The sequence below is a fragment of the Nelumbo lutea genome, chromosome 4 (assembly GCF_056320005.1).
Source record: "Nelumbo lutea isolate HS-2025 chromosome 4, American lotus-T2T, whole genome shotgun sequence".
NCBI classification, from domain to species: domain Eukaryota; kingdom Viridiplantae; phylum Streptophyta; class Magnoliopsida; order Proteales; family Nelumbonaceae; genus Nelumbo; species Nelumbo lutea.
The window spans coordinates 86,295,352-86,311,917 of NC_142687.1; the positions used below are offsets into that span (position 1 = coordinate 86,295,352).

The 16,566-nt window shown below is 35.9% G+C and overlaps 1 protein-coding gene across 1 annotated transcript; it reads right to left on the reverse strand.

The window, feature by feature from the left end:
• Positions 1-13,738: 13,738 nt before the first annotated feature.
• Positions 13,739-15,932, reverse strand: LOC148861515 (stress-related protein-like). The gene is made up of 3 exons (XM_088984678.1): positions 15,275-15,932; positions 14,674-14,898; positions 13,739-14,384 (listed from the first exon to the last, which is right to left on the reverse strand). The coding sequence occupies exons 1-3, from the start codon at positions 15,308-15,310 to the stop codon at positions 13,917-13,919; spliced, it is 729 nt and encodes a 242-aa protein (XP_088840804.1). The 5' UTR covers positions 15,311-15,932; the 3' UTR covers positions 13,739-13,916.
• Positions 15,933-16,566: the final 634 nt, after the last annotated feature.

Below are 16,566 nucleotides of genomic sequence, written 5' to 3' on the forward strand. Positions count from 1 at the left end.
ACCCCAAATAAGGGTGCCAATGGACCGGTTTTGGATTGGACCCCGTCCAGTGCAAAATCAATTTGGACGGATTGGACGGACCAACAAAATATATTGAATTGGACCAATCGATTCAAAATATTTATTAGATTGGATTGAATCTTGTACGTTCGTAACAAATTTATATTGAATTAGGTTGAATTAAGCCAATATCTGATCCATTGATATAAGTTAAGAATATGTGTCAATGGACCAGATTTGAGTTGAAACCAATCTAAATCAAAATGAATTTGAACAGATTGGATGGTCCAAATATTGAATTGGACCAGTCCAAATTGATGCAAAACATTCATTGGATTGGATTGGACCTGGTCCATTTACAATGGACTCACATTGGATTGGATCAAATTGGATCAAATCCGAGCATAGACAAGGGCTATTTTTTCAGCCTTAATAGAAGGCCTAAGAGTTAATACTGGCCCGTTGATTTGAATTTACTGGATTTGGTCCAATCCAATCCCGTCCAATATGAGTCCATTCTAAATATATCAAGTCCAATCCAATCTAATGAATACTTTGGACCATTTTGGACCAGTCCAATCCAATGTTTGGACTGTTCAATCTGTTTAAATTGGTTCTAACCCAAACCTAACCCCCTGGCACCTATATTCTTATCTTCTATCAATGGACCAAATATTGGTTATATCGAATCGAGTGGAATATAAACCATTATAGATGGACTAGGTCCAATTCAACCGAATAAATATTTTGAACCATTAAATCTGGAATGGTTTAATTCAATGTGTCTTATTGGTCCATCCAATCTATTAAAATTGATTTTGATTTGAATGGGGTTTAAACCAAACCAGTCCATTAGCACCCCTGATTCCAAAGCCCAGGACTAAATATCAACATATAAATGTGCCTAGCTCCTAATGATGATGAGTCGATATCTTTTTCCTTACTTTTATTAGAACAGAAGAGGCTACACAAGACAGGGCCCAAGAGTCAATTAGACAAACAGAAACGAGGTTCCATAGGAAGTTAGATAAATCTAAAGAAATGGAATCCAAGATGCTTGCAAGAGCTTCATGTGTCAAGAGATTAGCAGCTTGGTTTGCCTCGTAATAAATGTGACGATAGGAAACTCCCTTATTGAACCTCTCCAAGAACTCCAAACAGCTTGAAATGATATTCTTCAATCTCAACAGAGACGGTGATCTATTGGGGCAACTCCTTCTGATGATAGAGGAATCCTTGAAATTTAGAGCCAAGTTATGCGTTTATCATGCCGCCCAAGCCTTGGTATATTAATGGCAATGTACCCGAGTTTGCAATGTTTTAAAAAATGACTCAGAAACAGAACCGTTCTGACCACCAGTTTCCAGGTCAACAGTCTAATCATCTAGTTTGAATGGATGGCCCGTTCTAACAATAAAATTAAAAAATAAAAAAGGTTAAAAACTGTTGAATGGGTCGATAGGTCAATGGTTCAACCGCCTAGGTTAACAGTTTTTTACTAGATTTCGGATTTTTTATAAAACGGAATCGGTTGCCTAGATGGTGCCCGGGATGAACGGTCCGACCATCCAAGTCAATGGCAGTTCAAAAACTTTGCAAATTTGTATGCTTTAATGTCTAAAATATTACCTAGGTGATCCCTTACGATGCTTGTCATTGAACAATTACCCGCATGCATGAGATATCAAAATTAACCTTGATACACGCAGCCTTTGGACTTTCCTACACGATTGGTCTCCATGGTTTCTACTAATATTGCTATTTCGATACTCTCTAAAAAGAAATAGTGCCCTCTCAAGAATTACAAGAGGAAGGATGAGGAGTTGTGAAAAGTCTGTTGGTTTCTATTTTTCCAAATCAACCAAAGATACATGTTATTTTTTCAAGCATTTGATCCTCTATACTGTTGGGACTACCACTCATTCTATTCCACCAGTCCCAAGTACTAATATCATCCTCGCAAGGTCTTTCTATTGATGTAGAGACCGTTAGCCATGTTTGCTTAAAGATGTCACACCCCCTAAAAATGTTATCTATATCCTCTATGTCACCGCAAAAACAGCAAGATGTGCTAGTGTTAATAAAGTCTCTCTTTTAAGTTAAACTTAGGGCTTGTTCGTTTGCTCTGAAATCTGATATTTAAAAGTACAATAATTATATTAAGAGGTATAGCAGTATTGGTGAATTTTTCTTTCCTCTGAATTCTGAATGCAGAGAATGTTGTTGTGAATTCTAAATTTTGAAAATTATCAAATATCCATTTTGACCCATATATGATATTTTTTGTTCATCTTTTTTGGGGGTATCATTGAAAAACAAAAAAAATGTTTTATTGCATTTTAAGATATAAGAGTAAAAGGATATGGACAACCATTTTTCTCTTAAAATTAAAAGATTCCTCTTAAGAGATATGAATTAAGAGGAAACGAACAGGCCCTTAAAAGGGAGCCCGTTGTTAAGCAATAAGTATAGGTAGGCTTTAATTTTCAGAGGGCACTAAAGGTTATATAGGTTGTCACCATCCTTGATGGGGAAAATCTTGTTGTGTAGGTAGTTTTAGCTGAAAATTTTCCGTATGGGTTGAGCTTCCACGTCATATTGTCCTTGCTAGTGTTAGAATGAATAAAAATATATCTTATCATGAGCCAAATTTGGTTGGAAATCAAATTATGGATTTTGTTCTCTCCAACAACCTCTTTCATGATCTATCACTTCAGTGACTAACATATTACCGTTTTTTATTCTATTCTGGTCAACCAGTTCAGACAAAGGAGAGTCATTGGCCCGTCTATCGTCCCAAAACTTGATGGTCCCTCCATTGCTCACTGTCCAACCTATTCCCTTCTTAAGGAGATGCCTAGATAAGAGGATGCCTCTCCAAGCCTAAGAAATCCCATAAGTTTTTTTTTTTGTTAAAAATTTTCAATCCCAATTTAACCAAACTAGCCTCATTGCTCTAATGTAAGTGGTTGGTACTGGGCCTGACACTTTGACATAAGTTGCTCAAACACTTCATTTTCGGCATCCTCTAGATGTCTGGGTCAAGTATAGTTCCCACAGGATCCATGAGGGTGTTTAAAGGGAACTAAGTAGGGCTGCAAACATTATCTGATTATCTGAATCCAAATTCGAATTTGATAGTAGGTTAGTCCAAATTTGATCCGTTTATAATAGAATCAAATATAAATACCCCACCTGATTCAATTCAATTTAAATACATATGCTCTTATATGTTTAAAATTTATATTATATCTATTATTGAAGTTGATCTAAATATTGTATTTTCACTAAATTGTCAAAGGTAATATTTTGATAATTTGAAGTCTAATTTATTTATACCATTTTATATCCAATTACAATCTGAATCCTATTCGAATCTGCTAGATATCTATGAATATGATACGATTTCAATTCGAATCTAAACAAATCAAATTTCAATCTGCCTATATCCAATTCAATCCGATTCATTTGTAGCCTACCATGGAGGTCGGCCCTTTAGTTGCAATTTGTAAAGCTCATCTTCAATACTTCACTTCTCCTTTCATTTATTTTAACTTTTGAGGCTTTGTGTAATTAATTAAAATCTTATAAGTTACTCGAAATTTAGAATGTTTTATTCATTATCATTTCCATGACATGTAGTTGGACCCAATGATTTGTAAGGAGGCCTATGATGTGCCTTTGTGAATTGGGACATGCCCCATGGAACATCCTAACCATGCATTGGGAATAATTCCTCATGATAAGTACGAGAAATGTTTTTAATGCACCTTGAGATGTGCATGGGGGTGTGTATAGGGTACACAATATGTAAGGATGGCAATTTCTGCCCTACCTAGTGAGTAGCCACCCCTACTTGCCCTAATAGGGCTTTTTTTTTTTTTGCTTGAAGGATGGATTTTGGGATTCTACAACCCATATAGGTACGGGTACAAAACAGTATTAGGATAAACCCAACCCTCCCTGACCCACATATTGTTGAACAGCATATAAAATTTAATATTAGATGTTGATTTTAATAATCTTTTGAATTTTATGTGAAGGATAATTGGTGATATATATGCATTTTACATGTCTTAATCAAATAATTGGAAACTTTGTTGTTTGTTTGTGTTATTTTACTTATTTATTGCTTATATATAACAAGAAACAATGAGGAATTAGATGTGGGTTCTAAACCCAACCCACTCCTATCCTTGAATACGAGGAGGGCAGGGTCAGGGAGGGTTTGGAATTTTCATGTGTAGGGAGGATTTGGATTCTCAATATCCAAACCACTACAACTTTTAGGGTGAGTATAGATTGGGGGGGGGGTTATGGAGGCAGGTAGGGTCTAAATTTTACAAAACCCTCCCCAAACCCACCCCATTGCCATCCCTAACTATATGGGGAGCCGATTTGAACTCAGTACCAACACACCTTAGTGGTTTATGCTAGAATTTCGTAGTTTATGTAATTCTCATGGTTTGAACAACTTGTAACTTGACACTATTGTTTTGTTGATGGCTTGATGTTGGATAGAATTTGGTTTTTTCTTTAAAAAATAGAAAAAAAAAACTATAGCAGACTATAGCCAAATAAATATTTAGGCTCCATTTTGTTTACAATTAGAATTTGTATGGTCTATTCCTTGCTTGTTTGATCGAGACATGAATCAAAATTGGAATTGGAATCAATTGATCGCAAGGGATGGATGGAAACGCTGATGTAATATTAGTTATGTGTCGCAAGGGGCACTTTAGTCCTTTTTTTCTTTTTTATTTTGTATAGTCACTCTACTCTATAAATATAAGTTTTGGCACTACCAACATATGTTTTTAGCTCTCTAACATTCTCTCTTCTTCTCTCTTTCTCCTACCTATTTCTTTGGAATGAGAATGGAGACAAGTTCGACTAGCCCTAAGAACACTTCGATTGTCACCTCTTCTTCTATTTCTTGGTAGAAACTCAATAAAATAGATTCTAGAAATTAATAAATGATTGACCGAAGCTTCCTAAGAGGTTGGCGATTATTTTTCCACGATTCTTATTTTTTCCCTGGATTGGAACCTCCACAAACCTCTTGAACTAAACAAGGATATAAGCTAAGTTTTTTTTCTTGGTTCTTGGTATTGCTACCAAGAGCATGTTAAGGTTTTCCTTGATCGAATGGTATAAGGGGAGTTTAACCCCTCTTATGGGTTTGAAGATCCAAAACTATATGCATGTGGAACCTTTATAGGTCATGAGTGACCTAGTTCAGCTGTCAAGGTACAATAGTAGTGTTATTGATGTCGTTTTTGGCTCATATTAACTTCAGTGAGGTCTATTAGACCTGTGAATGTGTGTAACAGCAAGTGTTGTGTTTTGGTTAATAGTGTTTTAAACCCATAAAGTGAGGGTTGAGTAGGGGTGGCAATGTTGACCCTGACCCTTTTGATTCACCCATGCCCACGCATTTCAACAATGGGTTATATGGGTCAAGTGACCCATTAGGGTCAAGGAAAAAGGGTCAAGGTGGGTTGGGTCGAGGGTACCTGTTGGGTCAAAAGGGGTTAGGATTACTTGGGTAAAGAGAGGGTCGAGAGAGAGTTGCTGCAAGAGTTGAACTATCGAAGAAAGATCTCTAGGTTTCTCTCAGTTCTCAGTCGACCGAACTTCCACCATTGAAAATTAATTCATTATTTAAGTTTCAAATCTTTGCTCTTTGTTCCACTAGTCATTAGATCAAGTGCAAGATTGGAAGGTGTTAGGGTTTCAATCCATTTGCAGTTATTTGTTCTGCCATTGAAGCAAGATTGTCTTCTCTGTCATTGAAACAAGTTTGTCCTCTTAGTTTCTCAGAGTTCTCAAATCTCAAGTCGCGTGTACATCAGAGTTTTGGATAGGTAAATCTTTTGGCATTACTCAACCTTCATTTATTATCTGCCTCCCATAGTCATATTGTTCAGTAAAAAAGTTGAACATGAAACATGTCTGAAACTTGTCCCTGTTGCATATATTTTGCACCAAAAGTGCCCAAAACATATATTTACTCTCTAGTAAGATCCCCATTGGTTAGGTGGGATGATTCATGGAAAGTTGAGTCAGGGGCTCATGGGGATCTCTCTGTGTTGGACGATTGTTGGAAGAAAAAGATAAAACAGAGAAAAGAACGAAACGGCTACAAGGCTGTCGGACTAGATCAATGAATGTCTCCCTTAACTTGGTGCTTGTAATGGAGCTTCATTTATTAAACACCGCAGATTTACAGTATAGTCTAATGCAAATCGACCCAGCAAGTATGTCTTCAGTTTGTTCTTTTATCAAATATCTAATGGCCGCTTGTCTTCTCCTTATATCTCGTCTAGCGGTGATGGTTCTAATTAAGTTGGATTGACGTGAGCGTTCATTCCTGATAACTTCGTTTCTTTTATTTTGTTTAAGATTGACGATGACTTGTCTGAACTTAGATTCTGAGGCTGTCATGTGCCCATGCCCATTGAACATGGTCACTATTTTATCACAATCTTATCTAATATCCAGCACTGAACCCTACACCAGTTCTGTAAATTTAAATTAAGGTCCACGACATTGACTGATTGTTAATTAAATTGGAGCAATGGAGGTCACATCTTCTACTATGCTGCACAAGTCCAAGCTCATAACAATTGTATTATTATAATTTATAGCCTCAAATCCGCCGCTCTATTCATTATGGTTTGGTAAAGAAGTTTTCAATCAACACCATGGGATGGTCTCCAATGAATAAAGAATATTGGATAGAACAGCAAAGTTTCAACAAACTTTTTGAGTTTAAACATGACTTCATTTATAAAGAATTATCTTCAGAGCTTTAAAGAATATTGATAGAACTTCTCTGTGTCATCCAAATTAAATATTTGATACTAGAAACATTCATTTGGAATCATATTCTAGTTAGCTTATTTTTGAGCCCATCACTCTCCATTCTAGGGTGGGACACCTGAGTAGCTTACCCCAGGTTGGAACACATGGCAAGTTATATGGCCCCAAACTATGTTAGAGGTCTTGTATCTATGTAGCTATGAAAGTCCCTAGTTGTCATCAATGACCCCTGATCACAATTCACAATGTGTCTAATCTTCCAAGCTCACTCTTTTGTTTAAAATAACATTAACATTATACACTAGAAATGCCACACTTCAACAACTTCAGCTTTTTAACTACTCTGATACTTATGGTTTATAACTTTAACCCAGCATAGACATGATAATACTTGATCATACCCAATCTAGCTTCTAAAATAAACATTCCAAATATTTCCTCAAAATCTCTATGTTCTTTTTAATTAAATAAGATCTATTACTTTCCTTCTTGTTTTTCTTCTGTTAGAAATGGCAAGGCATGAGTTTTTGTTAGTATACTGTCACTAATTTAGAAAGTATTATTTAATAAAATGAACATTTTCACCAATCTACTAGACCAACCCATAGTTTCCTGATTCAGCTTCCTGCTTGTGTGGTACTAATTGGCGTTGATTCATAATGAAGGAAAATTACAAATTGGGGTAAACCATGCACAAGCCATAATCTTTTATTTATTTTGTTTATAACTAAGGAGCAGGTTAATTACTTGCTTTTGTAAAATAGAAAAATAAGTAGGTTGGTTGACAAAAAATGGATATTTTTTGTCTGAAACTTGTCTCTATGTGCCTGTTCCACATTGCTTACTTGGTTTTAGTAGCAAATATATAAATGTTCAAGGTTACTGATAGTAATAAGGCAAAACTTTTCTAAACTTGGTGCTAAAGATATCGGGAATATGGATCTGATGACCATCTCAGTATTTACAGAACGAAAACTCAAATCAGTAATCTCTTGGTTGAAAGCAGAGTTTACCCATCTGGAATTTTGTATGCCTAGAAATTCATGTGATATTTAGCTAAAATGGTTAAGCACATGTTTCAGTTTCCTTGAAGCAACAAATTATTATTCCATCTAGAGGAACATCCTTGAATTAGCAACAAACTATTATAGGCATGAACAACGTATTGTTCCATTTCATACTCTAATACATAGCATCTATAGGCATGGTCAAAGTATGTACTTAATTTTGCTCATGGCTAAATATAATGAATGTTATTTTTGTATTATTTATCTTATTTCTCATACACTTACAATATGAAATATGTATTTTTTTCTCTTTGTCGTACACCTAAATTGTATGTTTGCATTTTTTTTTCTAGCTTTTGTTCAAAATGTCAGAAAGTTATACATTTTTTTCTGATTTTTTTCTGCAAAAGTTATACACTTCTTTTATAATTTTCTACTTTTTGCATTTTCTACAATTTTCTAGTATTTTTGGCATTTTCTGCTATTTGTTTTCATAATTTTTTCAATATTCTGGTATTCTATGCTATTTGTCTACAATTTTCTTGTGTTTTCTGCATTTTCTGTAATTTTCTGGTATTTTTTGCAAATTTTTGCTATTTTTGGTATTTTCTGAAATTTCTGGTATTTTATGCAATTTCTTGATATTTTCTGCAATTTGTTTGCAAATTTATGCTATTTTCTGCATTTTTTGAAATTTCCTGGTATTTTTTGCTATTTTTCTGCAATTTTCTGGTATTTTCTGCACTTTTCTGATATTTTCTGCAATTTTTTGGTAATTTTCTGCTAATTTCTTGTATTTTCTGTTATTTCTGAAATTTTCTTCTATTTTCTGCAACTTCCTAGTATTTTCTGCAATTTTCTTGTATTCCTGCATTTCTGTAATTTACTGGTATTTACTGCAATTTATGATATTTTTCTGCAAATTTCTACCATTTTATGGTATTTTCTGCATTTTTTTTGCATTTTCTGTAAGTTTCTGTAATTTCTGCTATTTTCTATAATTCTCTGCTATTTTCTACTATTTTCCTGCATTTTCTACAATTCTCTATTGTTCTTTTGCAACTTTCTGCATTTTCTGCAATTTTTTCTGATTAATTTCTGCATTTTCTGGTATTATGGGTATTATGGGTGGGCACGACCCATTTCTACCAAAAAGTTGTTATTTTTTGGGTATTATGGGTGGGCACGACCCATTTCTACCATGTGGCATCGTTTAGAGGTGCTTTCATCAAAAATGTTATTTTTGCGTACATGGGTCGATCCAACCCATTTATACCACTTGACAATCTCGAGAGAGTTGATTCTCGCAAAAATTGTTGTTTAGGGTATATAGGTCGACCCGACCCGTTTTATGTATTTATATGCGATGGTAGGTGGGTTAGTATGGGTGAGGGTGGTCATATGAATGGGTCAAGTGGGTTAATATGGGAGGGTTAGGGTTAGAGTGGGTTATGACCCTTTAACAAGCATTGATGATGGGTCGTGGTGGGTTGGTGGGTCTAGACCCTTACCCAGCCCACCCATTTGCCACCCCTAGGGTTGAGTAATTTTGTGTGTATGTGTGTGGATTAAAGGAAAAAAAATTATTGTCTACTTAGAAGTGTTATCATGACTTCTAAAGATTCTACAATTTTAGGAATCACCACTAATCAAGGTGGGATGAATAGTGGTCATAATTCCTTAGGTTTTCCAATGACCATTACTCCCTTGGATGGCAGAAATTACTTGGCATGGTCTAAGGAGATGTGATTGTATATTATAGCCAAGGGTAAAGTAGGATATATAAATGGAAAAGTAAAGGAACCTAGGATTGGTACTGCTATATATGGTAAGTGGGACCAAGAGAATTGCATGATTATGTTATGGCTTTTGATATCTTTGTTATCATTTGTCAACCAAAACTTCATGTGTGCCAAAACAACTAAAGAAATATGGGAACAAGCATAGGCAACATATTCGGAATAAAGGCATTATGCTAGAATTTATCAATTACAAGTAGAATCTTCAACATGTAAGTAGGGGAGAAATGAGTTTATCAACTTATTATTTTGCCCTTACTTTAGTTTGGAAAGAGTTGGATTACCATCAATTACAAGTAGAATCTCACGAGGATTTGCATTTCTATTAGGACTTAATCCAATGTATGAACCCATACGGGTATAGATTTTGGACAACAAGGACCTTCCTTCTATCAAAGAAGTATATGCATTGGTTCAATCTAAGGAAAATAGATCTACTATGAATTCTCATGAGGGGGAGACTATTGATTTAACAATAAGAGGTAGCACAAGTTCAATAAGAAAAAGCAAAAAAAAAAAAAAAAAGGTAATGTACTCATTGTAAAAAATCTACACACACCTGTGAGACTTGTTTGGAGTTAAATGGGAAATCAAAATGGACAGAGAAATTAAGTAATAAATCAACACAAGAACAAAGCAATAAACCAAATCAGAATATGTGTAGAGACTTAGTATCTCATGAAACTCAAAGTGGTTTTTTCACCATGAATTCTTCTCAGGATTGCCCTCTAGTTTTCATCTCAAGGAGGATATTATTAATTCCACTCCTTCAACTTCTTTTGCTTCCTCCTCATGTAACTCAACCTTTGCTTTCCATTATCTACTATACCCCAAAATTCCTATGAATTATTGATTCTGATGCTTCAAACTATATGATTGGAGGTAAGCCAATCTTTTTCCAATTATACGCCTTTCTCTCTAATAGAGATAAAGTGAGGTTGGTTAACGGACCCTTATCCTCTATTATTGGTCAATGATCTATATTTTTGCATTTTGGCTTTTCTTTAACAAATATTTTACATGTCCTAAAGTTGCTTATTAACTTATTATCCATTAGTTGTATTACACATGCTTTGAATTGTTTAGTAACATTTCTTCTACATTTTTGTGCTTTTCAAGATTTGGCCTTCGGAAGGACAATTAGTAAAGAGAATATGGTCGATAGTCTCTATATGCTAGAGAAAAGTTGGTATTGTGGTCTCAAAGTCTTTGAGCCAATCAAGTTACTTTGCGGCACCATTGTTTAAACTATATGTCTTCTAAGTCTTTGAAGTAGTTATTTCCAAAATTATTCAAGTCTGTGTTAGTTAATGATTTTTAGAGTTAAGTGTGCCAACTAAGTAAGCATTGTATAACTTCATTTCCTTTACATGATAAATGATCAAATTTTTATTTTTATATTGTGTATTCTGATGTTTGAGGCTCTGTTAATATTTTAACTAAGAATGTATACAAATATTTCTTCTCTTTATTGATGACTTCTTTCGATACACTTGAGTTTATCCTATTCATTCACAAGAATTCCCTAAACTTGTAAGAGATTTTCAACAAATGGTCTACATCCAATTCTATACAGATATTAAAGCTTTTCAATCAAACGATGCAAAGGAATACTTTCATGGTGACCTCACAGAATTTTTTGCATCATATGACTCCCTTTACTAGAGCTCTTGTGCCAAAACCTCTCAACAAAATGGTGTCATAGAGAGAAAACAATTTCCATCTTCTAGAAATTGCTCAGGGGTTGTTTTAACAGATGAATGTTGCCTATGCTGTCAATCGAATACCATCTTAGTTTTTGGAATATAAGTCTCTTCATAATCTCTTCTTTCCTAAGGCCCCAATGTTTCCTATACCTATGTGTGCCTTTTATTGTTAGTGCTTCTTTCATGACCTATCTCCTTATGGTAAGCTTGATCCCAAGAATATTGTTTATGTTTTCCTTGGTTATCCTCTTTCTTAGAAGGGATATCATTGGTTTGACCCCATTTAAAAAATATTATGTCTCTATGAATGTCACTTTCTTTGAAAATGTTCCTTATTTTTTTGTTTCTCCTCAGGTATCAAGTGAGGATAAAAAAATAAATAAATACAAGTTTTATTGCCTTTTCCTCCCGACATTCCTACATTTCAAGTCTTCTATAAATAACATTATATAAGCCAAGGTCAATAAAGTTTAACAGTTATAGAGCAACTTAAAGCTATGTAACCAGTGCCATCGAACTCTTAGGGTTGGATCCCTCACCACATCCAAGGCCATTATTCTAATTGATATCCCTGAAGCTATTGATATTAAAACTTCAAATTGTGATATGAACTTATTAGAAAAAGAAGGGTGTCAGATCATGCACCACACACCACCTTATAACTCATTTTTAATCCAATGAGAATATCTCATCCTTATTTCGTATTTTAATGTCTACCATTGATAGTATTCCCCTCCCTCATAGTGTTGTAGAGACTATTTGTTCTTGAGTAGACAGATGCAATGAAGAGATCGACACCTTACACAAAAATGGCACGTGGGAGTTGGTAGATATTCCTAAGGGAAAAGAGCCTATGAGATGCAAATGGGTGTTCTCTTTGAAATATAAGACATATGGCATAGGGGAGAGATATAATGCTCGATTAGTAGCAAAAGCTTTTACATAAGTATATGGAGTTCACTATGCAAAGACCTTTGTTCTAGTGGAAAAGATGAATTCTATTCACGTTCTTCTTTCTTTAGTAATAAATATAGACTATAAAATCTATAAATTAGACATTAAAAATTTCTTATTGAATGGTGATTTGGAGGAGGAAATGTAAATGTACATGATTCAACATATTGATTTTATGTAAGAGCAAAGAATAAAAAGTTTACAAATTGAAAAAATCATTATATGGTCTAAAGCAATCTCCAAGGGCTTGGTTTAGCATATTCCACTAGGCATTTCAATAAATGGGTTTTAAGTAGTGTCAAACTAATCACACACTCTTTGTAAAAAAAAAAAAAAGGAAGAAGGAAGAACGACGGCCTTGATTGCTTATGTGTATGATATTGTTATCATTGTGACTAGGTCTTAGAGATATAAAGGTTAAAGAAGTTCTTGGCTACACAATTTGAGGTGAAAGATCTAGGGCCATTACATTACTTCCTTGAGATTGAAGTTATCCACTCTCAACATAGTATCTTCATCTCTTAAAGGAAGTACACTCTATATCAACAGGAAAACCAACTAACACTCCTATAGATGTGAATCATAAACTCAGGGACAACAATGATGAGCCCATAAACGTTTCAAAACAGTACCATAGGCTTATGGGTAAACTCCTTTAATTATCTACGACTAGGCCTGACATTCTAACATTGCATATGCTAGTCAGTCATGCATGCACCCTAGGCAACACACCTAGGGGCAGCAAATATGGTTCTCAGATACGTAAAGAAATTCCTAGGAATAAGTCTCCTCTTTAAGAAGCATAGACATATGAGAGTTGAGATTTACATTAATGCTAATTGGGCCAACCGAAGCATAGACATATGAGAGTTGAGATTTACATTAATGCTAATTGGGCCAACCGTGGATGATAGAAAATTCAGCAGTTTATAAAAGAAAATCTGATCTAGTATAAAAGCATAATACATGGCCATGTTTGATGAAATTACTAAATTAGTGTTGATATAAAATCTATTGGGTAAATTGGGCTGCTTTTCCTTTGATAAGCATAAAGTTGCTATCAACATTACAACCAACCCATTTCGATAATAAAACATATTGGATTAGACAAACATTTCATCAAGTGTAGATAAAAAATAAATCTATTAGGTGAATTAAGCTTTAGACACACATTTCATCAAGAATACATCGACTATAAAAAACAACTTACCGGCGGAGTGATGTAATATTAGAATTGAAATAGACCACTTCCAATTTTGTCCAATCAGAAAGTTAGAATTGGAATAGACCATTCGTGGTCTACAATTGAAACAGAGGCTAAGCTTTTTCGAGTGGGAAATGAATGAAAAGCAGGTTCAATCACCATTTGATTGCTAAAAGTACCTTTCTTTTTCATCCTGATGGTAGAAGTTTTATAGGGAAGCAAGCTTCCAGACCTAAAACACCATTTGCAACCATTTGTTTGATTTGATATATAGAAGTAGAAAATTAAAAAAATAAAAAAGTATTACACAGACTGATAGACATTATACCAAACAAACCTTACAATTACTGACTTGTGCGGCTGTTTTTTTCACAATTTTATACAGGAAATATCATATGAAAACAGGAAAATCAAACGGCCACTACTGCGCCACGGTAGCTGGTTCTGCCTGATTCCCCCCTTCGCTGAATACTTTGGCGATTCTCTCGGTTGGGACCAACGGTATATACGCAGACACGGTGTACCCCCTCTCCGCCGAATAACATACGGCCTGATTGTACTTCTCCGAGCAGTACGCTGCCGTCGGTAACACAACCTGGGCAATCTGAGGAAACAGTGGAAGCTGGTTCAGCGATTTCCATGTCGATACAGCGTAGCGTTCGGCCACCGGCTCGTATTTTGCGTATAGATCCTTGGCGGTGGGCTCGCACTTGGTGTACACCGATTTCGCTATTCCGGTGGCAGTCTCCACCACGCCAGAGCGCTGCACCTCCGAAGCCACGGCTCGAGCCACCTCCGGAGCTTTCTGAGCAGCCGAGAAGGCTTCGCTTGCTGCCCCTTTCACGACCGATGGCAAGTGGCGTTCAAGCTCGCTAACAGAGTCGTCCACCTGCAAGCACGAGAATGCGGAAGCGGAACGAGTCAGTCACAGAGAGCCCATTAGCCCAAGGCCCGAAACACGCGCAATTTCTCGAACTACGGACATGGCGCCGTAGTTCGATAGAATCTCATTCTTGTGTATCAGATGTCAGAACTCCGAAGAGCTTAGTTCATTCGAAACGTTTCAAGCTCCAAAAAAATGCATGCCTAAGCTTATATATCAGACGGAGTAGAGAGCAAAAGATTCAAAGAATGAAGTTCGGAGTTGGCTTGAGAAAATAGATCAGGAGGGTTCTTACCTTGCGGTCGACGAACTTGAGAAATTCGAAGGGGACGTCATGGAATTTCTCGTATACAGGGCCAACCACGGTCTTAACGGTACCTTCGACGCTTTGCACGCCGGGTTTCAGAGGACCGGAGTTCTCCTTCGCGTAGTTGTACAGGCTCGAGAAGTACAGTGCGGCCTGGATTACCGCAACTTGGACGAACTCCAGATACTTGAGGTCCTTTTCATGATTTTCGGCCTAAATTCAAACAGGTCCAGGAAACAACTCCCATCAATAAGAACCCTAAAAAGTTTCAAAAGCCCTAGAGAAAACAAAATTGATCCAGAAACAGAATAAAACAGTTGCCACGATCACCACAAAGTATGATAACAAAAATTACGCTACGCTCCTTTTCAAAGAAACAAACAAAACTATTATGAAGAAATTACGAGTATCAAATGTCTTTCGATCTTCACAAAATAAGGTTAGATCTTTCATTCTGAGAAATATCATGAACAGAATGGGGTAAGGGGCAAGAAAACAGTTGGATCCACATCCACAGGTTGGATCATAGAAAAGAAAGAGAAAAAAGAAAGCCTCAAATCGAACACTAAAAAAAAAAACCCTTTCTTACCATTTCCGGCTGCTGTCTTACATCCTCTCCCGCCATTTTATCTCACTGGTTCAATTCAACAAGCTATCGACACCGTTTATGTTTCAAACCCTTTGCCGAAACGACTGATCAAAGAATAAATAAACCCACGAAGAAACGCAACCCTTCTTCACAAATCGAAGATTCGAACAGAGAATTTCAGGAGGCCGTGTGGAAGAAGAATCAGTTGAACCGAGTCGTTTTATACACTAAGGAAAGCAAGAGACGATTCTGCTCGAAATGAGACGGCTAGTACGTAATCGGCTACCCAAGCGGGCCCCAGAAAACCACCGATCCGGTCTAATGAATCAACGTTGACAACTTCGTGATTAAGGAAAAGAATGTGGAAGCACCGTATCGTTTTTGTGACACGTAGAAACCGACAGAAATGGTTCACCCAATTAGGTCCATATGTCTTAAAAATATCGCACATAACTTGACACGTGTCGCCATACGAAATGGGATAGTGAAAGTTTCGAATTCCTACCGGCCAGTGGAGTGACGTCCCACACGGCCACAGTACCACTCATAAATCATATTCGTATCAATGATGTTCAGGAAAACGTTCCACCGTAACGTTCGCAGCAGATGGACTACATGCCTATCAACAAAAACAAAACCGGAATCCTTGCCGGTGCCCACAGATTGAAGGTTGGCCTTGGTTCATATTAGTTCATACCAATCCAGTCGGGAAATATGCGATTAGATGGGTCCTACTTGGGAAAGAAAAAGAATTAAAAACTACTAAGGAGGGTTATTTACATAAATAATAGGATTAGAAATCTACGATGACGAAAAGATATCGTATAGAAAGAGTTTTGATCTTATTCTTGAATTTTGATAAATGATACTTTATTCGCTATCACATTTATGATTTCAGTTATTTTTCGGATATCATATGTTTTTTATATTGTAATCGAACTCAAAAGAAAATGATTGGAATAAGGGGAATTTTATAATGCCGAAAAAACATGATAGGGGGAAATACTTTTACCAATCATAAACCGCCCTGAAATTTGGATTGCTAGAAACAGGTTGGTGTTTGAAGATGTCTATCGTGATCCCTGTATTTTTCTTGTTTTATGTCACAGGATGATGAAGAAATTGTGGAAATTTTCTGTTCAGGCTGCGTTTGGAAATAAGTGTGAATGCAACGTAGATTATAAAATGATCCATATAAATTGTAAAGTTGGATTAGTTTTGCATTAATAAATTTATCTTCTTATCAAATTGGCTTCAGTTGTAATGGTTGTAGACACGAATGCAAATTTACT

Bases quoted from the DNA above. Each gene is read 5' to 3' on its own strand.
- LOC148861515 (XM_088984678.1), bottom strand. From the start codon at position 15,310: ATGGCGGGAGAGGATGTAAGACAGCAGCCGGAAATG. The intron at 14,899-15,274 runs GTAAGAAAGGGT...GTTTGAATTTAG, and splicing joins TAAGACAGCAGCCGGAAATG to GCCGAAAATCATGAAAAGGA. The intron at 14,385-14,673 runs GTAAGAACCCTC...TCGTGCTTGCAG, and splicing joins TCAAGTTCGTCGACCGCAAG to GTGGACGACTCTGTTAGCGA.